Source organism: Pseudophryne corroboree, chromosome 6, assembly GCF_028390025.1.
Source record: "Pseudophryne corroboree isolate aPseCor3 chromosome 6, aPseCor3.hap2, whole genome shotgun sequence".
In the NCBI taxonomy this organism is placed as follows: domain Eukaryota; kingdom Metazoa; phylum Chordata; class Amphibia; order Anura; family Myobatrachidae; genus Pseudophryne; species Pseudophryne corroboree.
Genome location: NC_086449.1, coordinates 642153736 through 642171615, shown reverse-complemented (window position 1 = coordinate 642171615; position 17880 = coordinate 642153736). Strand labels below are relative to the sequence as shown.

Here is a 17880-nt window from a genome sequence, read left to right as displayed (position 1 = left end):
TTCTTTCAGAAGGAATTGGCTTCTCTCCCAGAAGTACAGACTTTTTTGAAGGGAATGCTGCATATCCAGCCTCCTTTTATACCTCCAGTGGCACCCTGGGACCTTAACGTGGTGTTGCGGTTCCTTAAGTCTCACTGGTTTGAACCACTTAAAACGGTGGAATTAAAGTATCTCACTTGGACAGTGGTCATGTTGTTGGCCTTGGCATCGGCTAGGCAAGTGTCGGAGTTGGCGGCTTTATCTCACAAAAGCCCCTATCTGATTTTCCATGTGGATAGAGCAGAATTGCGGACTCGTCCTCAATTTTTGCCCAAGGTGGTTTCATCTTTTCATATGAACCAACCTATTGTGTTGCCTGTGGCTACGCAGGACTTGGAGGATCCCTTGATGTGGTCAGGGTATTGAAAATTTATGTGGCCAGAACGGCTCGGGTTAGGAAAACAGAGGCACTGTTTGTCCTGTATGCAGCCGACAAGGTTGGCGTTCCTGCTTCGAAGCAGACTATTGCTCGCTGGATCTGTAACACGATTCAGCAGGCTCATTCTACGGCTGGATTGCCGTTACCAAATTCTGTAAAGGCCCATTTCACTAGGAAGGTGGGCTCTTCTTGGGCGGCTGCGCGAGGGGTCTCGGCATTACAGCTGTGCCGAGCTGCTACTTGGTCGGGTTCAAACACCTTTGCAAATTTTGATACCCTGGCTGATGAGGACCTCATGTTTGCTCAATCGGTGCTGCAGAGTCATCCGCACTCTCCCGCCCATTTTGGAGCTTTGGTATAATCCCCATGGTCCTTACGGAGTCCCCAGCATCCTCTAGGACGTAAGAGAAAATAAGATTTTAAACCTACCGGTAAATCTTTTTCTCCTAGTCCGTAGAGGATGCTGGGCGCCCGTCCCAGTGCGGACTACATCTGCAAGACTTGTATATAGTTTTTGCTTACATAAGGGTTATGTTACAGTTTTGATCAGTCTCGGGCTGATGCTGTTTTGTTTCATATTGTTAACTGGTTCGTATATTCCATGTTATACGGTGTGGATGGTGTGTGCTGGTGTGAATCTTGCCCTTAGATTAACAAAAATCCTTTCCTCGTACTGTCCGTCTCCTCTGGGCACAGTTTCTCTAACTGAGGTCTGGAGGAGGGGCATAGAGGGAGGAGCCAGTGCACACCCATATCTAAAGTTCTTTTTAGTGCCCATGTCTCCTGCGGAGCCCGTCTATTCCCCATGGTCCTTACGGAGTCCCCAGCATTCTCTACGGACTAGGAGAAAAAGATTTACCGGTAGGTTTAAAATCTTATTTTATCTGGTTTAATTGGTTAAAGCAGTGGTTCCCAAACTGTGTGCTGTGGGGAATTTGCTGGGGTGCCACTGTTTAATGGTCCAGGACCAAACCATATTAGTTATGGTCAATGTGATAGGCAAAACCAGTGCTGGTGGCTGCCAATCATAAATAATGTGGACAAACAGAAGCGCAACCCTCTTCTACCATGAAATAGCGAACATAAGGACTACAGGTTAGCACAATTTACTTAATTTAATACATTTTGTTGACTTTCTCAATAAGAAGCTTTTGACCTAGGGTACCATGAACAAAATGGTGATACTCTAGGGTGCCGTGATTCAAGAAAGTTTGGGAACAACTGGGTTAAAGTATTTGTCTAACAAGCACCTAATTCATGTTTGTACACAAATGCAATTGTGATTTTGTAGGCTATGGAACTGCTAATGTTAGGGAGTGAAGCTGTCGTCCTTAAATGAAAAGAGACGCCCACCGGAGCCATTGCAAACTCATTCGCAATTGTGTAGACATCTGCGACCTTTATGCAAAAATAAGGAAACTCGGGGGTTAAGGGTTGATCTATGGCTACGTGGACTGGACACAGCAGTAGCAACTCAGACACCATGCTATTGCATGTACGAGCTTTCATCCATCAGCAGATACAGGCACCGAATACGGCCATGACATGCCTGCGTTTTCCCAGCCACTCCCGTAAACTCCCCGTTAACACCTCCAAACGGTAATTTCCTGTCAGTCACTTTTCCATGAAATCCCCATTGTAAACGGGATCGCAGTGCACCTTCGCGCATGCGCATTGAAAACGCAACACATGTGCAGTCTGCCAATAATCCGACCATTGCGTGATAATCTGCCATTGTGTACAAACATGAATTAGGCCCTAGTTAATAATTTATCCTTATCAAGGAGGTAGGAGCCCCCACAAAAATATTGTTTTGTTATACTTTTCAGTGTAGAAATAAAGAAGCTTGGATGAGCATGTACAGTAGGACATTATTTATAAGCGTCTTTGGGGGGGAATTCAATTAGATGTGGTAATTTACTATGGGTTAATTGATCTCCGGGGTTTATCCAATTCACCCAGAAGGCAGCCCCAATAAACTACCTGTTTTTTTGGTGCTGCTATCATGTTAACTCATAGATCTGGGAACTTATGCTGGATTCTATGAGTTAATGACCGATTAACAGTTAATTTAACAAGCAAAAAAAGGGGTCTGTAATTGAATAGCCCTGGGCGTTCACGCTAGAGGCTGCTCCCTTTTTCACACCTGTTAAATTAACAGGTCTAATTGAATTCCCCCCTTTGTGTTGTGTTGCCTCAAATCAATAACCTATACTGCAGTCTTTACAGGACAATTCACCACTTACCCCTAAAGTAAGGGATACAGGATTTAATATGGCAGCATCATAATATGGAGAGGATAGAGGCAAACTGGTACAAACACACTGAGCATCATCACATACAAAAATCCATAGTAATTTGGCTTAAAAGCCTCCTTAAATTCTAGGTGGAACAGGCTTTACTGCATCTTATGTTTAGTATTCTAGCCACTTATGTGAATTGTTTTATTATTTACTTTTTGGCAGACTAAAATACATCTTAATTCTCTATTCTAATACTCCTCAGACTGCAATTACATACAGTAGTAAAATGCCCTAATTAAATGTTTTCTTAATAGTTATAAGTTAAATAATGTAAAACTATTTAATTGTCCCATTTTAGAATCGTCTTGCTGAGGTTCAGAAGAACCGCTCTAAAGTAGCCAAGTTTGACCATGACATTGAATCTTTGGAAAGCAGAGAAAAAACAATGGAAAAAGATAATCAAGACTTAGAAGAGAAGATGGAGAAGGTTTGTTAACAATCTGTTCTGCAAATATTTGTTACATAGAATCCAATTTGTTTATCAGCATGTCTACTGCACTCTAGTAGTATCTGATCCATCCAAAGTCATAAAGTTCCTGCCAGGAGTTGGATGCACTTGTTACTGCTATTTGCTGCTGGAATTGTAAAATCTTTATTTCTTTTTTTCGTCCACTAAGGGCCACAGGAAAAGCTCAATGCTGGGTATAGGCTGGGCTGGGAGCAGGCTGGCACCAAAAGGGTAACTTAAGAGTACCCAGCAGGCCTTGCCTCCCTTGTCCTCTATACCCCGCCCCCGTTCTCGGGCCCGCCATTTTTTCTTTTTGGTACCAAGGCAGGAGCACAGCACCTCTCAACTAGGAGCTGTTTCTAAACAGCTACAGTAGGTTACTTTTTTTTTCTCTTTTAATTAGTTAGTGCTGCAGCCGCAGTGAAGAGAGCGGGATGCTGGCGCACTTAGCGCCCAGCATGCCCGCTCCAACATCCAGCGCCCGCAGGCGGCAGCGCAGGTAACTGGGGTTTTCCGCCGCTGGACAGCCAGGCAGTGCTACGCCTCCTCCCATATCCACGTCCGAACCTCGAGGGTGAGTTGACCGGTTCGCGTGGGGGCCCAGGTGCACTGCGTCTTATTCCACTAGACCACCAGAGCAATAGCCGCAGGGCAGGTGGGCAAGGTCCCCGGGGGCCATCATCCGAGGGGGAGGGTGCCCAGCCTGCCGCCCCTCCCCCACCCCTGGGGCTCACTGGTAGCTTTGCTCAGGGTCTGTCCCAGGGCTGTTTCCCCTCCCTCCCAGAAAACGCTGAGTAGCCATTTTAGCTCACATGCTGGCTGGGAGTTGCTGAGAGAGGAAGGTCTGCCCACATTCTCCCATGTACCCCGCTCCAGTGGCCTGGTTCAGTCTATTTCTCCTGCCTACTGGTTTACTATAGGACAGTTGAGTATCTTGGCCCACTTTTTCTTGATTTATTTCAAGCATTGTGTGGCTTAGTGTGTGTGGGTGTGCTACTGCAGTACATGTGGTTGGCTTCACGTCCCTTAAACAGAGCCTAGGTCTGCAGGGGGTGCCCCAGTGACCGGCCTAGCTTACTTACTGTGTAATTTACCTGGGTTGAGTGCTTCCTCATTGTCACCCTTGAATTGTATACAAGTGTGTCTCTGTTTCGTTTAAGAATGTCATCCAGAGGCAAAAAGCTTGCTACACTTGAGCCTCCCACTTGTGGTGTGTGCTGCAATATTCTCTCTTCGCAGGATTCCGCGGACCTATGCACTGCATGTGCGGGAGCTCCGCCACGTGCTGATCCGGCACCTGTCATACAGGAACCAGCTTGGGCAACCACACTCACACAACTGCAACTGTTGGATCGCTTAGCTACGCCACAAGTATCGCCACTGGATCCAGCACCGCCCGGTCCCTCTGCAACAGGTCAGTCCTGTCCTCTTCCTCCTCCACAAGTTAAACCACCTTGGGTTCACACATTGGCTCAGTCAGTTTAGGGCCTTTCTCAGTTCTCAGCCTCCATGCAATAACTTAAGGACAGGGACAGATGTCCCAGACGGGCTCATGCCTCTAGCAACACCGCTACACCTCTCTCAGACGGGGATTCAGAGTTAGAGTCCCCTCATTCAGATCAGGAGAGCGGGTCAGGGGGTTCTGATCTGGACACATCTTCCGGTCTAGAAGATTCCCTTTCGGTGGCAGAGGTGGAAGACCTGGTCAAGCAAGTATGTCTGGTCCTGGATATTGAACACGAGGATCCGGCTTCCACGTCCAAGACACCGGTTTTCAAAAAAACGAAGAAAGATTCCACACAGTTTCCCTCCTCAGCACAATTGGAGGATATGTTGGAGGGAGCTTGGGTCAAACCGGATAAACGGTTTCAGCTCTCCAAACGATATCAGTCATTCTACCCATTTCCGTCTAAGGACAGGTCCAAGTGGGAGAACCCCCCACCAGTGCACGCACATGTGGCACGCCTGATACGTTTATCAGTTCTGCCAATTCCAGATATCTCTTCTCTCAAAGATCCCATGGATCGTAAGTTAGACACGTTCCTCAAAACAGCTTACACACATGCAGGTGCAATTACAAGGCCGGCGTTTGCCTTGGCCTGGATAACTAAGGCTATAGCTTGTTGGAAGGAGCAACTGCACCAGGGTCTGTTGACTACTGTTAGTAGAAAACAGTTGTTGGTCCTGGTGGGGAATATTCAGAAGGCAAATACCTACCTTGGCGAGGCAGCCCTGGATGCAGCTATCCTTATGTCTAAGGTTTCAGCTTCAACGGTTGCGGCCAGATGCTCATTATGGCTCTGTACTTGAAGCGCAGACGCATCCTTCACGAAAGCTCTGGAAACTTTACCTTTTGCAGGAGATACCGTGTTCGGCAAGGAATTAAATGACATTGTAACCTCACTGGCGACCGCTAAAACCACCTTCCTTCCGTCAGTAGCGGCCCCTAAACCTTCCTTTCGCCCCTTTTATTTTCAAGGAAGGGCTAAGGGCCAGGCCTCCTCCCTTTACCAGGCCCCGGCGAAAGGTTACAAGTCTCGTACAAAACAGCCTTGGGCTACCAGACGCCCAACCACCAAACCTGCCGACAAGCCTGCGGCGTGACGGGGCAAGCCTCCCCCTGGGGGATCCCAGGTGGGGCCGACTGCTGTCCTTTGCCCCATGATGGATGGGACATCACGCCGGACGCCTGGGTCAGGGAACTTGTCACTCATGTATATACCCTGACGTTTTGGCGCCGCCCTCCAAGAAGATTCTTCTTGACGGGGCTCCCGGGGGATCCCAGAGAGGCAGCAGCGCTATAACAATCAGTCGGCTCCCTTCTCGCCGCCAAGGTCATCGTTCCTGTGCATTAGAACATAGTGCAGTTTGCGGGGATCTTATAGCCCCTGTCCGCCGCGACCGCCGGAAGTCGCGAGCGGACCTGGGCAACACAGCCGCCCTCACTCAGAATGGCCTCAAGGCCCCCTCTGAGCATGCGCCGGCCAGATCAGTCACAGCGCTGCCCGCCGCCGCCACGCTCAGGAACCCTATGCCCTGGGGAGCCTTTTTACCTCAGAAAAGCTGGCTAGTGGGACTAAAAGTGCCTAGGCACAGTCCAAAACCCCCGCCAGGATAAATAAATGTATATTTAAGCGGGACGAAGCGCGCCATTATGGGGGCGGGGCTTCTTCCTCACTGCTCACTCAGTGCCATTTCCTCCTCCACACAAGCAGCGCTGGTCCTTCCTCACAAGCAGCAAGTACCAGGGGCATAAGAAAACGAGGGGGGGGGGGCAGAATTAATAGATAAATATAGCGCTGCAGCTCTGGGGCACTTGAAGGTGTTTTCAGACCTGCATTTTGGCGCTGGGGTGTGCCTGGCCTTTTCCCTTTGTGTTCCCTGACAGGCTTTGATTTGGGTGCTGTTTTCAGTGGACGACATGTCTGAGGCAGATTATTCCTCTCAGGGGGATAATTTATTGGGTACACTAAATGTTTTGAGGGTGGCCCTGTCGGCACCGCCGACTGCTGACTGGTTATCTACTTTGAATGCTTTAAATGCTAATGTCATTCTTTTAAATCAAAAGTTTGATCAGTCTGAATCTCAAATCCAGGTGTGGAAGAGATCGATGGAGGACGCTTTATTGCAGGTCCAGGGCCCCCCGGGGTCGCTAAAACGTGGTGTTGACCAATTAGTTGACACAGATACTGACACAGACTCTAAGGCTGATGTCGACTATGCTGATTCCAGATTAGATCCTAAATTAGCTAGAGTATTCAGTATATGATTGTAGCTGTTAAAGACATATTACATATTGATGAGGACCCTATTACACCTGAAACGAGGGTCCTTATTTACAAGGAAAAGAGACGCTCAGTTGCTTTTCATCCATGTTTTGAACTTAATGACCTCTTTGATGGCATTTGGAACAACCCTGATAAAAAATTTCTAATTCCTAACCGGATCAAGGTGGCGTACCCCTTTCCTGCGGCTGATAGGGAAAAGTGGGAAACACCACCCACAGTTGACAAGGCCCTAGCGCGCTTGTCTAAACAGGTAGCCCTCCCTGCGGCTCAGTCGACGACCCTTAAGGAGCCGGCTGATCGTAAGCAGGAGGCTACTTTGAAAGCTATTTTTACAACCACCGAGACGCAGCTTAGGCCTCTTATTGCGTCAGCGTGGTTAAGTAGCGCTATTGAAAAATGGGCTGAAAGTTTGTCTTCTGATTTGGATAATCTTGATAGGGATAGCATCCTAGTGACGCTTGGTTATATCAGGGACGCAGCTGCGTACTTGAAAGAGGCTGCAAGAGATGCTGGCCTCCTGTGTGCTAAGGCTAATGCTATGTCAGTTGCGGCTAGGCGAGCGCTTTGGACTCACCAGTGGAATGCTGACGCCGATTCCAAGAAAAATATGGAGTCCCTTCCATTTAAGGGAGGTGAACTTTTTGGGGATGGCCTTACTGATTTGGTATCGGCGGCCACCGTGGGTAAGTCAACCTATTTACCTTATGTTCCTGCGCAACAAAAGAAACCACACTATCAAATGCAGTCCTTTCGGCCCAACAAGTATAAAAGATGCCGAGGTAATTTCTTCCTTGCTACCAGAGGTAGAGGAAGGGGCAAGAGAACACCCGCCTCCTCGTGTTCCCAGGAGCAGAAGTCCTCCCCGGCTTCTGCCAAATCCACAGCATGACGCCGGGTCTCGCCTACAGGAGACCACACCAGTTGGGGCACGTCTAAAGCTCTTCAGTCAGGTCTGGGCTCTTTCAGACCTAGACCCTTGGGTGTTGCAAATTGTGACCCAAGGGTACAAACTGGAGTTTCAAGAAGTTCCCCCTCGCCGTTTTTTCAAAACGACCTTACCAGCTTTGCTTCCAGACAGAGTTCTAGTCTGTGGAGCAATACAAAAATTGTGTCAAAATCAGGTTGTGGTCCCGGTTCCCCTGGCACAGCAAGGGGAGGGCTTTTATTCAAGCCTGTTTGTGGTACCAAAGCCGGATGGCTCGGTAAGACCGATCCTCAACCTGAAATCTCTAAAAAAAAAATTTCCTGAAGAAATTCAAATTCAAGATGGAGTCTCTCAGAGCGGTGATCTCCAGTCTGGAGGAGGGGGAATTCATGGTATCATTGGACATAAAGGATGCATACCTATCTATCCCCCTCATCAAAGGTACCTCAGGTTTGCAATCCAGGATACTCATTACCAGTTTCAGACGTTGCCGTTTGGCCTGTCCACGGCTCCGAGGATTTTCACAAAAGTCATGGTAGAGATGATGGTTCTCCTCCGCAAGCGAGGAGTTACAATTATCACATACTTGGTCGATCTCCTGATAAAGGCGAGATCCAAACACAAGTTGGTACAGGACATTGCACTGTCCCTATCGATTCTGCAACAGCACGGCTGGCTCTTAAAACTTGCCGAAATCACAGTTAATCCCAACAACCCGGTTGGCGTTTTTAGGTATGATTCTGGACACAGTCCAGCAGAGAGTGTTCCTCCCTATGGAGAAAGCTCTGGAAATTCAGCGTTTGGTAAAACTCATTCTGAAACCAACAACAGTCTCCATTCATCAATGCATTCGGTTGCTGGGGAAGATGGTAGCGGCATACGAAGCCCTCCAGTTTGGGAGGTTCCATGCCAGAGTGTTTTAGTGGGACCTGTTGGACAAGTGGTCCGGATCCCACCTTCATATTCACCGGAGAATAATTCTATCTCCCAACACCAGAATCTCACTCCTGTGGTGGCTCCACAGCTCTCACCTCTTAGAGGGACGCATGTTCGGGATCCAGGACTGGATCCTAGTGACCACGGATGCAAGTCTCCGAGGTTGGGGAGCAGTCACACAAGGGGTGACCTTCCAAGGAAGATGGTCAGGTCCAGAGACTCATCTTCACATAAACGTTCTGGAGCTAAGGGCCATTTACAACGGCCTTCTGCAAGCGGAGCATTTTCTTCGAAACCGGCCTGTCCTGATCCAATCGGACAATGTGACAGCAGTAGCATACATAAACCGCCAAGGTGGCACAAAGAGCAGGACAGCCATGGCAGAAGCCACAAAGATTCTCCGCTGGGCAGAGACACATACAAGCGCTCTGTCAGCAATATTCCTTCCGGGGGTGGACAACTGGGAAGCAGACTTCCTCAGCAGACACGATCTACATCCAGGAGAGTGGAGCCTCCATCAAGAGGTCTTCACACTAGTGACAAGTCTTTGGGGGGTTCCCCACATAGACATGATGGCGTCTCGCCTCAACAGAAACTTCTGAAGTATTGTTCCAGGTCCAGGGACCCTCAGGCGGCAGTGGATGCACTGACGTCACCTTGGGTGTTTCCGTCGGTGTACATTTTCCCTCCACTTCCTCTCATCCCAAGGGTTCTGAGAATTCTAAGAAAAACAAAGATTCCAGCGCTCCTTGTAGTTCCAGACTGGCCAAGGAGAATTTGGTACCCGGATCTTCAGGCGTTACTGGTCGAAGATCCCTGGCCTCTTCCTCTTCGCGAGAATCTGCTACGACAGGGGCCGTTCGTCTATCAGGACTTACAGCGGCTACTGAACTTGTATTGGAAAAAAATTGCAGCTGCAACATTGTAGCATTTTCTATACAGATTCTCTTGAACGGTCGATATATCGTGGGTCCGTCGGCCAGTGTGTACAAGCGATATGTCTGTGAACTGCGTCGTTCACAGACATGTCGTGTAAGCCCTGCTGCACAGCCGACCAATATATCTAACGATATGTACACATGCTGCAGCAGCCGTCAGTGATTGACGGCTGAACTAGGTGGGCGCATTTAATTGCCCTGCCAGTTTGTGACGTCAGTCACGACGGATTGGGCAGTGTGTATGCTCAACACACTGCCCAATCCGGCTTTAGATATATCTGCAGATATAACGTATCTGTAAGTGTGTACCCAGCATCAGTCGCACACAGATATACAAGTGTCATATAGCAAATTAAGCAGCATAGTCTCTTCCTGCATCGTAAGTTGCATTGCGTTAAGACTAAGACACATTTTCATCAAAAACAGACATCTGAGGCTAGAAGATTCTCACACAACCCGGCGTGCCAAGAGGGGCTGTTTGGCGTGACTGCAGCAAAGATTTATGAGGGCATATCCAAACGTGATGTTGATAGATGTTACTGTGTTATGTTAGTCCCTTGGAACTTTTATATGATTTTACCTGTTTGCTCTGGGAGTAATACTTCCACAAATGCTAAAGAATGACATAGAGTCAGTATTATGATTCTGGTAGTATCCGATTGGTTTAGATGTTTGTGCTGCATGGACATTCTAAGCATGGTGGCGAACCTGTTGTGGCATCTGCCTCCAAAACATTTGTTTCCTGTTAAGTTTGGCACCCTTTCATCACCAAAGTGTAGTCCAGGTAGCCATTGATGCCATGCTTTTAGGTTAAAGGTTTCTCTCCCATCGTGATTCAGACCACGCTTAAGGCTAGAAAGCTAATTTCAGCTAGGAACTATGACAGGTATGAAAAGGACTCCTTGGTCTTTGCTGTCCTGCTCAGCACTAGTATTTAAATGTTAATATCCGTTGGCCTGCATCAGGTAACTTGTGAATGGAAAGAAAGGTAATACTGCATGAGAACTGGATGGGAATACTGTAAATAACTGGTTCAACAAGATTATAAAAAAAGAGCTCTGTTTTCATAGGAAATTTTTGTTGTTTCCATTCAATAATTTAAGGTTAGACCGTTGCAAAAAGGATCTTTAGTTTTTAGTTGCTTTTATTTCATAACTGCAGTGGTTTTAGGTTTTCCAAGGGACTGATGGTGAGCTAAATGAGATGTACCATAACCACCAAAGGACTGTGAGAGAGAAGGAGAGGAAGCTGAATGAACACCAGCGTGAAATAGATCGAGCAATTAAAGAGAGCCAAAGACTGAACCGAGAAAAGGGGGAACTGCTGGTTCAGCAAGGTAATCAAGCTTTTTTTTGCAGAACTTGCAGAGGATTCTACTACGAATTGTTGTGATTTGGGGTCTAAATTGTTATATCCATCCCACCAGTGCACACCAGAATAAGGTCAATAAACCCATCGAGTCTATCTATATTGTAACTGGGCTGACAAACTGGTTAAGTGTATTGCTGTGGTTTTATATGTATACAGATGTGTCCTCATACATCTTGCCTCATAACGCCATGCAGCAGGAGATGCTACTCTGCTAACGTTGGGGCATCTTTTTTTGACAAAAATGTGTCTTATCTGCATCACTATGTGATTAGGAAAACACTGTAACGTAGCTTTTCATCTGCAAATACAGCTGCGGTCACCTACAGAATATAGGCATGCCGTCTATCATTTTAATCAGCATAAGCTGCTTGTGCATCCTATTCGCATTGCAGTGCAACTTAGACACATTTAAAAGATGCACATAAAGACGCTCAGCGCTACTGAGTCACTCCGCGGCATGGCGTGACTAGGATGGCTGTTTATCGTGACTGCAGCAAGGATGTAGGGGGACACATCTGTATGCATATTTTTAGCATATTGTGGAACAGCCACAAGCATTTATCAATGTTTTGCTGAAGTACCGGTTCTCTCAAGCTTTGCATGGAATTCCATTGCTTTCTCAGTATATGAATCAGTGTTTATAAAATGCATTGGTTGCTGCAACACAACTGATCCTAACATTAGAATAATACACATTGCCAGGAAGGTTTGATAGTAATGATTCTCCTTTATTGTAAAGTATGTAGCACCAATAAGGCACCGTCAGAGTAAAGATTTTCAGACATTATATTTTGGAGGAATTCTTTGTTATTCCTGGGTTTTTATGGTGGTATGGGAGAGTTTCAAATGTAGGAAATAAAGTAAATGGGGATATTTATCAAAAGCTTGGAGAGAGGTAAATTAGAGTTCGATAAAGTACCAACCAATCAGCTACTTTAATTTTTAAACACCGCCTGTAACATGACAGAATAATATATACGTACGTACGTACGTACGTACGTACATAAAATAAACTAGTTAAAAGCCCGTCAAATTTATGCACATCAGGGACGGATTATAAGGGAGGGCGGTTGCTACTCACACAGGAGTTCCCTGGTTTATGGAAGTACTGCTGCTGGGAGCTGGGGCTCTGTCATGCTGACGATGTAGCGTTAGCTTTTTATGTATATAGATATATAGATGCTGTATATCTGTAATGGGCAGACTATAATGATGTTGCACTATATACGCTAGTACTGGCACATGTAAGCTCATTAGTCCCCACACAGCTCCCAGCCAGTCTGAGGGTAGAGGACACCAGTAGCCACCAGCAGCTGGCCAGAGGGGTCTGGGCATGGCTTGTGCGGGGTGTGGGAGGGGTGAGCACAGGACCTTGCCCCTCCGTCGGCACGCAGTATATATAAAGAAGTTGAGACGATGATCTGCCTCCTCCTCACCCCCATTGTCTGCAGCCCCCTCCTGTGGAACACCGCACTGTTCACCCCACACAGGATCTCACCCCTTCCTGCTGGTCTGATTTACCTTCTCCTCCCACCGGTAAGTGGCCACACATGTCTGCGGTGCCTCCGCTCTGAGTGCTGCTGGACCGTATTGTTGTTCCTGCATCCATTTCCTGGTTACTGCTGCTACTTGTTGCAGAGTCCCAAGATGGCAGGTAACGTGGTTGCGGCATAGTATATGGAGGAGGGGGGGTGCCGAGTATGCAATATATGGCGGAAACAGTATATGGAGGAGGGGGTGTTCCCTGTATATAGGGGGAACTGTATGGAGAGGTATGGGGGTGCAGTGTGTATATAGGGGAAGTATATGGTGTGGGGTGCAGTGTAGATAGGGTGTGTGTGTGTCCTTGTCCCATACGTCGCTCCGTTGGGCGCCCTCCAGTGGCCGCTGGCGGCACCACAGAGGTGAGGAGCAACGTTAACCATATATATATATATATATATATATATATATATATATATATATCTCTGTAGTGATCAGCTGCACTCCATACAATGCAGTAAATTCATATTAGGCCGGTGCCCTCCGCATGGCATCCGTGAGGAGGATGTCTACAAACATAGCAAGCAGTCGGTGACACTCACGGCTCCCCAGCAGGGAATAAACGAGACCAAGTCACAGATGCAGTCAACGTTTCAATGTTATAGAATAAACATTTTCGTCAGGACGAAAATGTTTATTCTATAACAGAGAAACGTTGACTGCACCTGTGACTTGGTCTCGTTTATTCCCTGCTGGGGAGCGGTGGGAAGCAACACTGATTGACAATCAGTTTCACATGCTGTTGTGCAAATGGAATAGACAACAGGTGGAAATTATAGGCAATTAGCAAGACACCCCCAATAAAGTAATTGTTCTGCAGGTGGTGACCACAGACCACTTCTCAGCTCCTATGCTTTCTGGCTGAAGTTTTGGTCACTTTTGAAAGCTGGCGGTGCTTTCACTCTAGTGGTAGCATGAGACGGAGTCTACAACCCACACAAGTGGCTCAGGTAGTGCAGCTCATCCAGGATGGCACATCAATGCGAGCTGTGGCAAGAAGGTTTGCTGTGTCTGTCAGCGTAGTGTCCAGAGCATGGAGGCGCTACCAGGAGACAGGCCAGTACATCAAGAGACGTGGAGGAGGCCGTAGGAGGGCAACAACCCTGCAGCAGGACCGCTACCTCCGCCTTTGTGCAAGGAGGAACAGGAGGAGCACTGCCAGAGCCCTGCAAAATGACCTCCAGCAAGCCACAAATGTGCATGTGTCTACTCAAACGATCAGAAACAGACTCCATGAGGGTGGTTTGAGGGCCCGACGTCCACAGGTGGGGGTTGTGCTTACAGCCCAACATCGTGCAGGACGTTTGACATTTGCCAGAGAACACCAAGATTGGCAAATTCGCCACTGGCACCCTGTGCTCTTCACATGTGACAGACGTGACAGAGTCTGGAGACGCCAAGGAGAACGTTCTGCTGCCTGCAACATCCTCCAGCATGACCGGTTTGGCAGTGGGTCAGTAATGGTGTGGGATGGCATTTCTTTGGGGGGCCGCTCAGCCCTCCATGTGCTCGCCAGAGGTAGCCTGACTGCCATTAGGTACCGAGATGAGATCCTCAGACCCCTTGTGAGACCATATGCTGCTGCGGTTGGCCCTGGGTTCCTCCTAATGCAAGACAATGCTAGACCTCATGTGGCTGGAGTGTGTCAGCAGTTCCTGCAAGACGAAGGCATTGATGCTATGGACTGGCCCGCCCGTTCCCCAGACCTGAATCTAAATGAGCACATCTGGGACATCCTGTCTCGCTCCATCCACCAACGCCACGTTGCACCACAGACTGTCCAGGAGTTGGCGGATGCTTTAGTCCAGGTCTGGGAGGAGATCCCTCAGGAGACCATCCGCTACCTCATCAGGAGCATGCCCAGGCGTTGTAGGGAGGTCATACAGGCACGTGGAGGCCCCACACACTACTGAGCCTCATTTTGACTTGTTTTAAGAACATTACATCAAAGTTGGATCAGCCTGTAGTGTGTTTTTCCACTTTAATTTTGAGTGTGACTCCAAATCCAGACCTCCATGGGTTAATAAATTTGATTTCCATTGATAATTTTTGTGTGATTTTGTTGTCAGCACATTCAACTATGTAAAGAACATAGTATTTAATAAGAATATTTCATTCATTCATCTCTCATTCATTCAATCTGATCAGAACTTTCTTCAATAAGAACAACTAGCCCCAGAAACATTGCTGAAGGGGTTGTGTTTGTCTTTATTAAATTGTTTTTAATAAATCATTGTATTAGATACTTTGGTTGCTGGTTTATTCCTTAAGATAATGAATTTTGTTTTTAATAATTTTTAATGTATTTCTGCGCACTCTGAATTTTGTTGTGTATGTTTATGTTGAACCCTGAACTGGCAAAAGGGTTATTCTAGAGTTGCAGCCCATAGTTAAGCGCAGCCATTGGGTACATCTGTGTGTGTGTGTGTGTGTGTGTGTGTGTGTGTGTGTGTGTGTGTGTGTGTATATATATATCTCACATCGAACAAGCAGCGGCACTCAGAGACTTTATCATAGTGAAAAATCAAGTGTGAATTTTAATCCATATCACAGCAAGGCCAACGTTTCGGGGCTTATCCACCCCTTTGTCAAGATGAGTCAAAAGTCTCGGTCCAACAAACAGTATATATATATATATATATATATATATATATATATAGATTCATTTAACCGTACGTGGAAATCAAACAAAAGGATAGACAATCCAGTCAGTTTTGAATATGAAAGGTTGTTATAAATGACAACTGCCACACCTAAAATCTACCCCTACCCCCACTCTCTCTTTCCAGCACAGTCTCTCCATATTTTGCAAGTGTGAAACAGTCAGATCAATATTTGTAATTAATTAGCAGCAGGCTGTAACATCTCCCTGCATGATCACTTTCACTACCATTTGGTCTGTGTGGCGGCCTCTACTAGCCACCGGTGCACATAACAGAGGTGAGGAGCAGCATAGTCTTTTTTTTTTTTTAATTCAATAGTTTTTTATTTGATTTTACAAACATACAGTCAAAAAACTATAGATAGATAGAGGAAAAAATAGAAATATGGTGTGCAGTAGTTCCAGAATATTTCCAAGATACATCATGTATGCATAAATAATTATTTAAAAAAAATAAAATAATAAAAAATAAAACAATACAATAAATAACCCAGCGTGAGTCTATTCTTAACAGACAGCACTAAACCAAAGAAATATGAACAGCGCATAAACTGTAACTATATAGTATAACATAACACACAAACAAATCATAGTTGCACATATCGCAATGTACTGTGGGAAGTATCAGATCAAACACCTAAATCGAATAATATTAGGGTACAGACATAGAGAGGGTCTGATTGTACGGGGGAAAGAGAGCCACCTATCCCATATCTTATAGAATTTATGAGGGGCTTTTCACAGTTTGTGCCATCCAGGAGCGTGCTATTAGTACCTTAGCAAGTGCACATAAGTTAAAAATATACAGTCTATAGTGTACATCCAGTATTTTTTCGTCAATCACTGCAAGAGTGCAGACAGTGGGGGTGAAAATATCAGATGGAATACATGTAGAAATTATAATCTTAATAACAGCTTCCCAGAAATCATTTACTACAGGGCAGGCCCAGAGCAGGTGCCAAAAGGTGCCACCAAGAGAGGCGCACTTCGGGCATCTGGAATCACCACGCTCTCCCATTCTAGACAACAGGGTAGGAGTAACATATATTCGGTGTAGTATATACAGGTGTATTTGTTGAAATCTAGCATAGGTAGTAGCGGAACGGGAGGCCCCTAGGGCCATATCCCAAGCATTGGGTGAAATGGGTCCCAGGTCAGTCTCCCATTTAATTTTAAGGCTAGGAAGGGAATCGGCATGGCGGGCATCAAGCAGAGCAAAGTACAGAACAGAAACGGATCTAGAAGGTTCAGTGGACTTTAAAAGCACATGAACAGGAGATGACTGAAAAAGAGGTGGCGCAGCACCAAACTGAGATGAGCAAGCGTGACGGAGTTGAAGGTATCGGTAAAAATGCGAGGCAGGCAAGTGAAAATCAGTACACAATTGGTCAAATGATTTTAAAGCATCCGACATGTATAATTGACCAATGGATCTCATGCCCCAACATCCCCATACCAATTCCATCTGCAGGGAGTAAAATTAGCAAAATTAATGAGTGTGAATCAGAGGGGTGTCCGGGTCCCACCCCTCCCCTTGCATCATACGATGTACTTGTCTTCATATCATAATAGCTTGTTCAACAAGCGGCATAGTAAGAACAGTTGTATTATCACTCAATAACAGTTGTGTTGTCGTGAGGCCTATCTTAGTATAAAGAAGCAGTTGGGATATGAAAGAGTCCCCAGCAGAATCAGTGACCCAGGAAATCAAGTGTGACAATTGGGCTGCCATAAAGTACAACTTAAAATTGGGGAGAACAAGACCACCCAACTCGCGGGGTCTTGTGAGGGGATCCAATTTAATTCTGGCTCTACGATTAGCCCAGATTAATGAAGATAAAAGACTATCAATTTTAACAAATATGTTCTGAGGGAGATAAATGGGGGAGTGTTGTAAAATATTAATTAGTTTGGGCAATGCGACCATTTTAATAAGGTTAACCCTACCTGTAACTGTAAGCAGTAATTTCCTCCACACTTTAATACGGGAACGTAAATAATCCATTTGCGGATATAAATTCAAAGCAGTGAATTGTGCAGATTGATTAGTTATCCATATACCCAGGTATTTAAAGGAATCCACCCAGCGGAGCACAGGCCCCCAGACAGGCCAGCAGGACAGAGACCCCTAAAAGGAAGGATGCAGGATTTGTCCCAATTTATGGTCAAACCGGAGAATTCCCCAAAGGTGTTAATGATATCCAAAACACATGGCATAGTATTGGAGTAGTCAGATATATATATAAAAGGACATAATCTGCATAAAGAGCAATTTTGTCCATCCTATCGCCCATCCAGAAGCCTGCCACCCGCGGGGAGGATCTAATAACAATAGCCAATGGTTCTATGGCAAGTGCAAAGAGGATCGGAGACAGTGGGCATCCCTGTCTCGTACCCCTCTGTAGGGCAAAACCCGATGAGACATATCCATTAATTGAGACCCTGGCAGTGGGTGCAGAGTAAAGCAATTGAACCCACCTTATAAAACTGGGTCCAATGCCGAACCTATCCAGTACCCTCCACAAATACTCCCACTCCACCGAATCAAA

At 46.4% G+C, this 17880-nt stretch overlaps 1 protein-coding gene across 1 annotated transcript in view; it reads left to right on the top strand.

Annotated features, from left to right (window-relative positions):
• The window catches only part of RAD50 (RAD50 double strand break repair protein), a 442933-nt gene that overhangs the window by 134288 nt on the left and 290765 nt on the right, over positions 1–17880 (top strand). Inside the window, exons 7-8 of the mRNA XM_063928180.1 lie at positions 3020–3148; positions 10927–11092. Coding sequence (XP_063784250.1) covers positions 3020–3148; positions 10927–11092 — 295 coding nt within the window. The remainder of the gene's footprint in view (positions 1–3019; positions 3149–10926; positions 11093–17880) is intronic.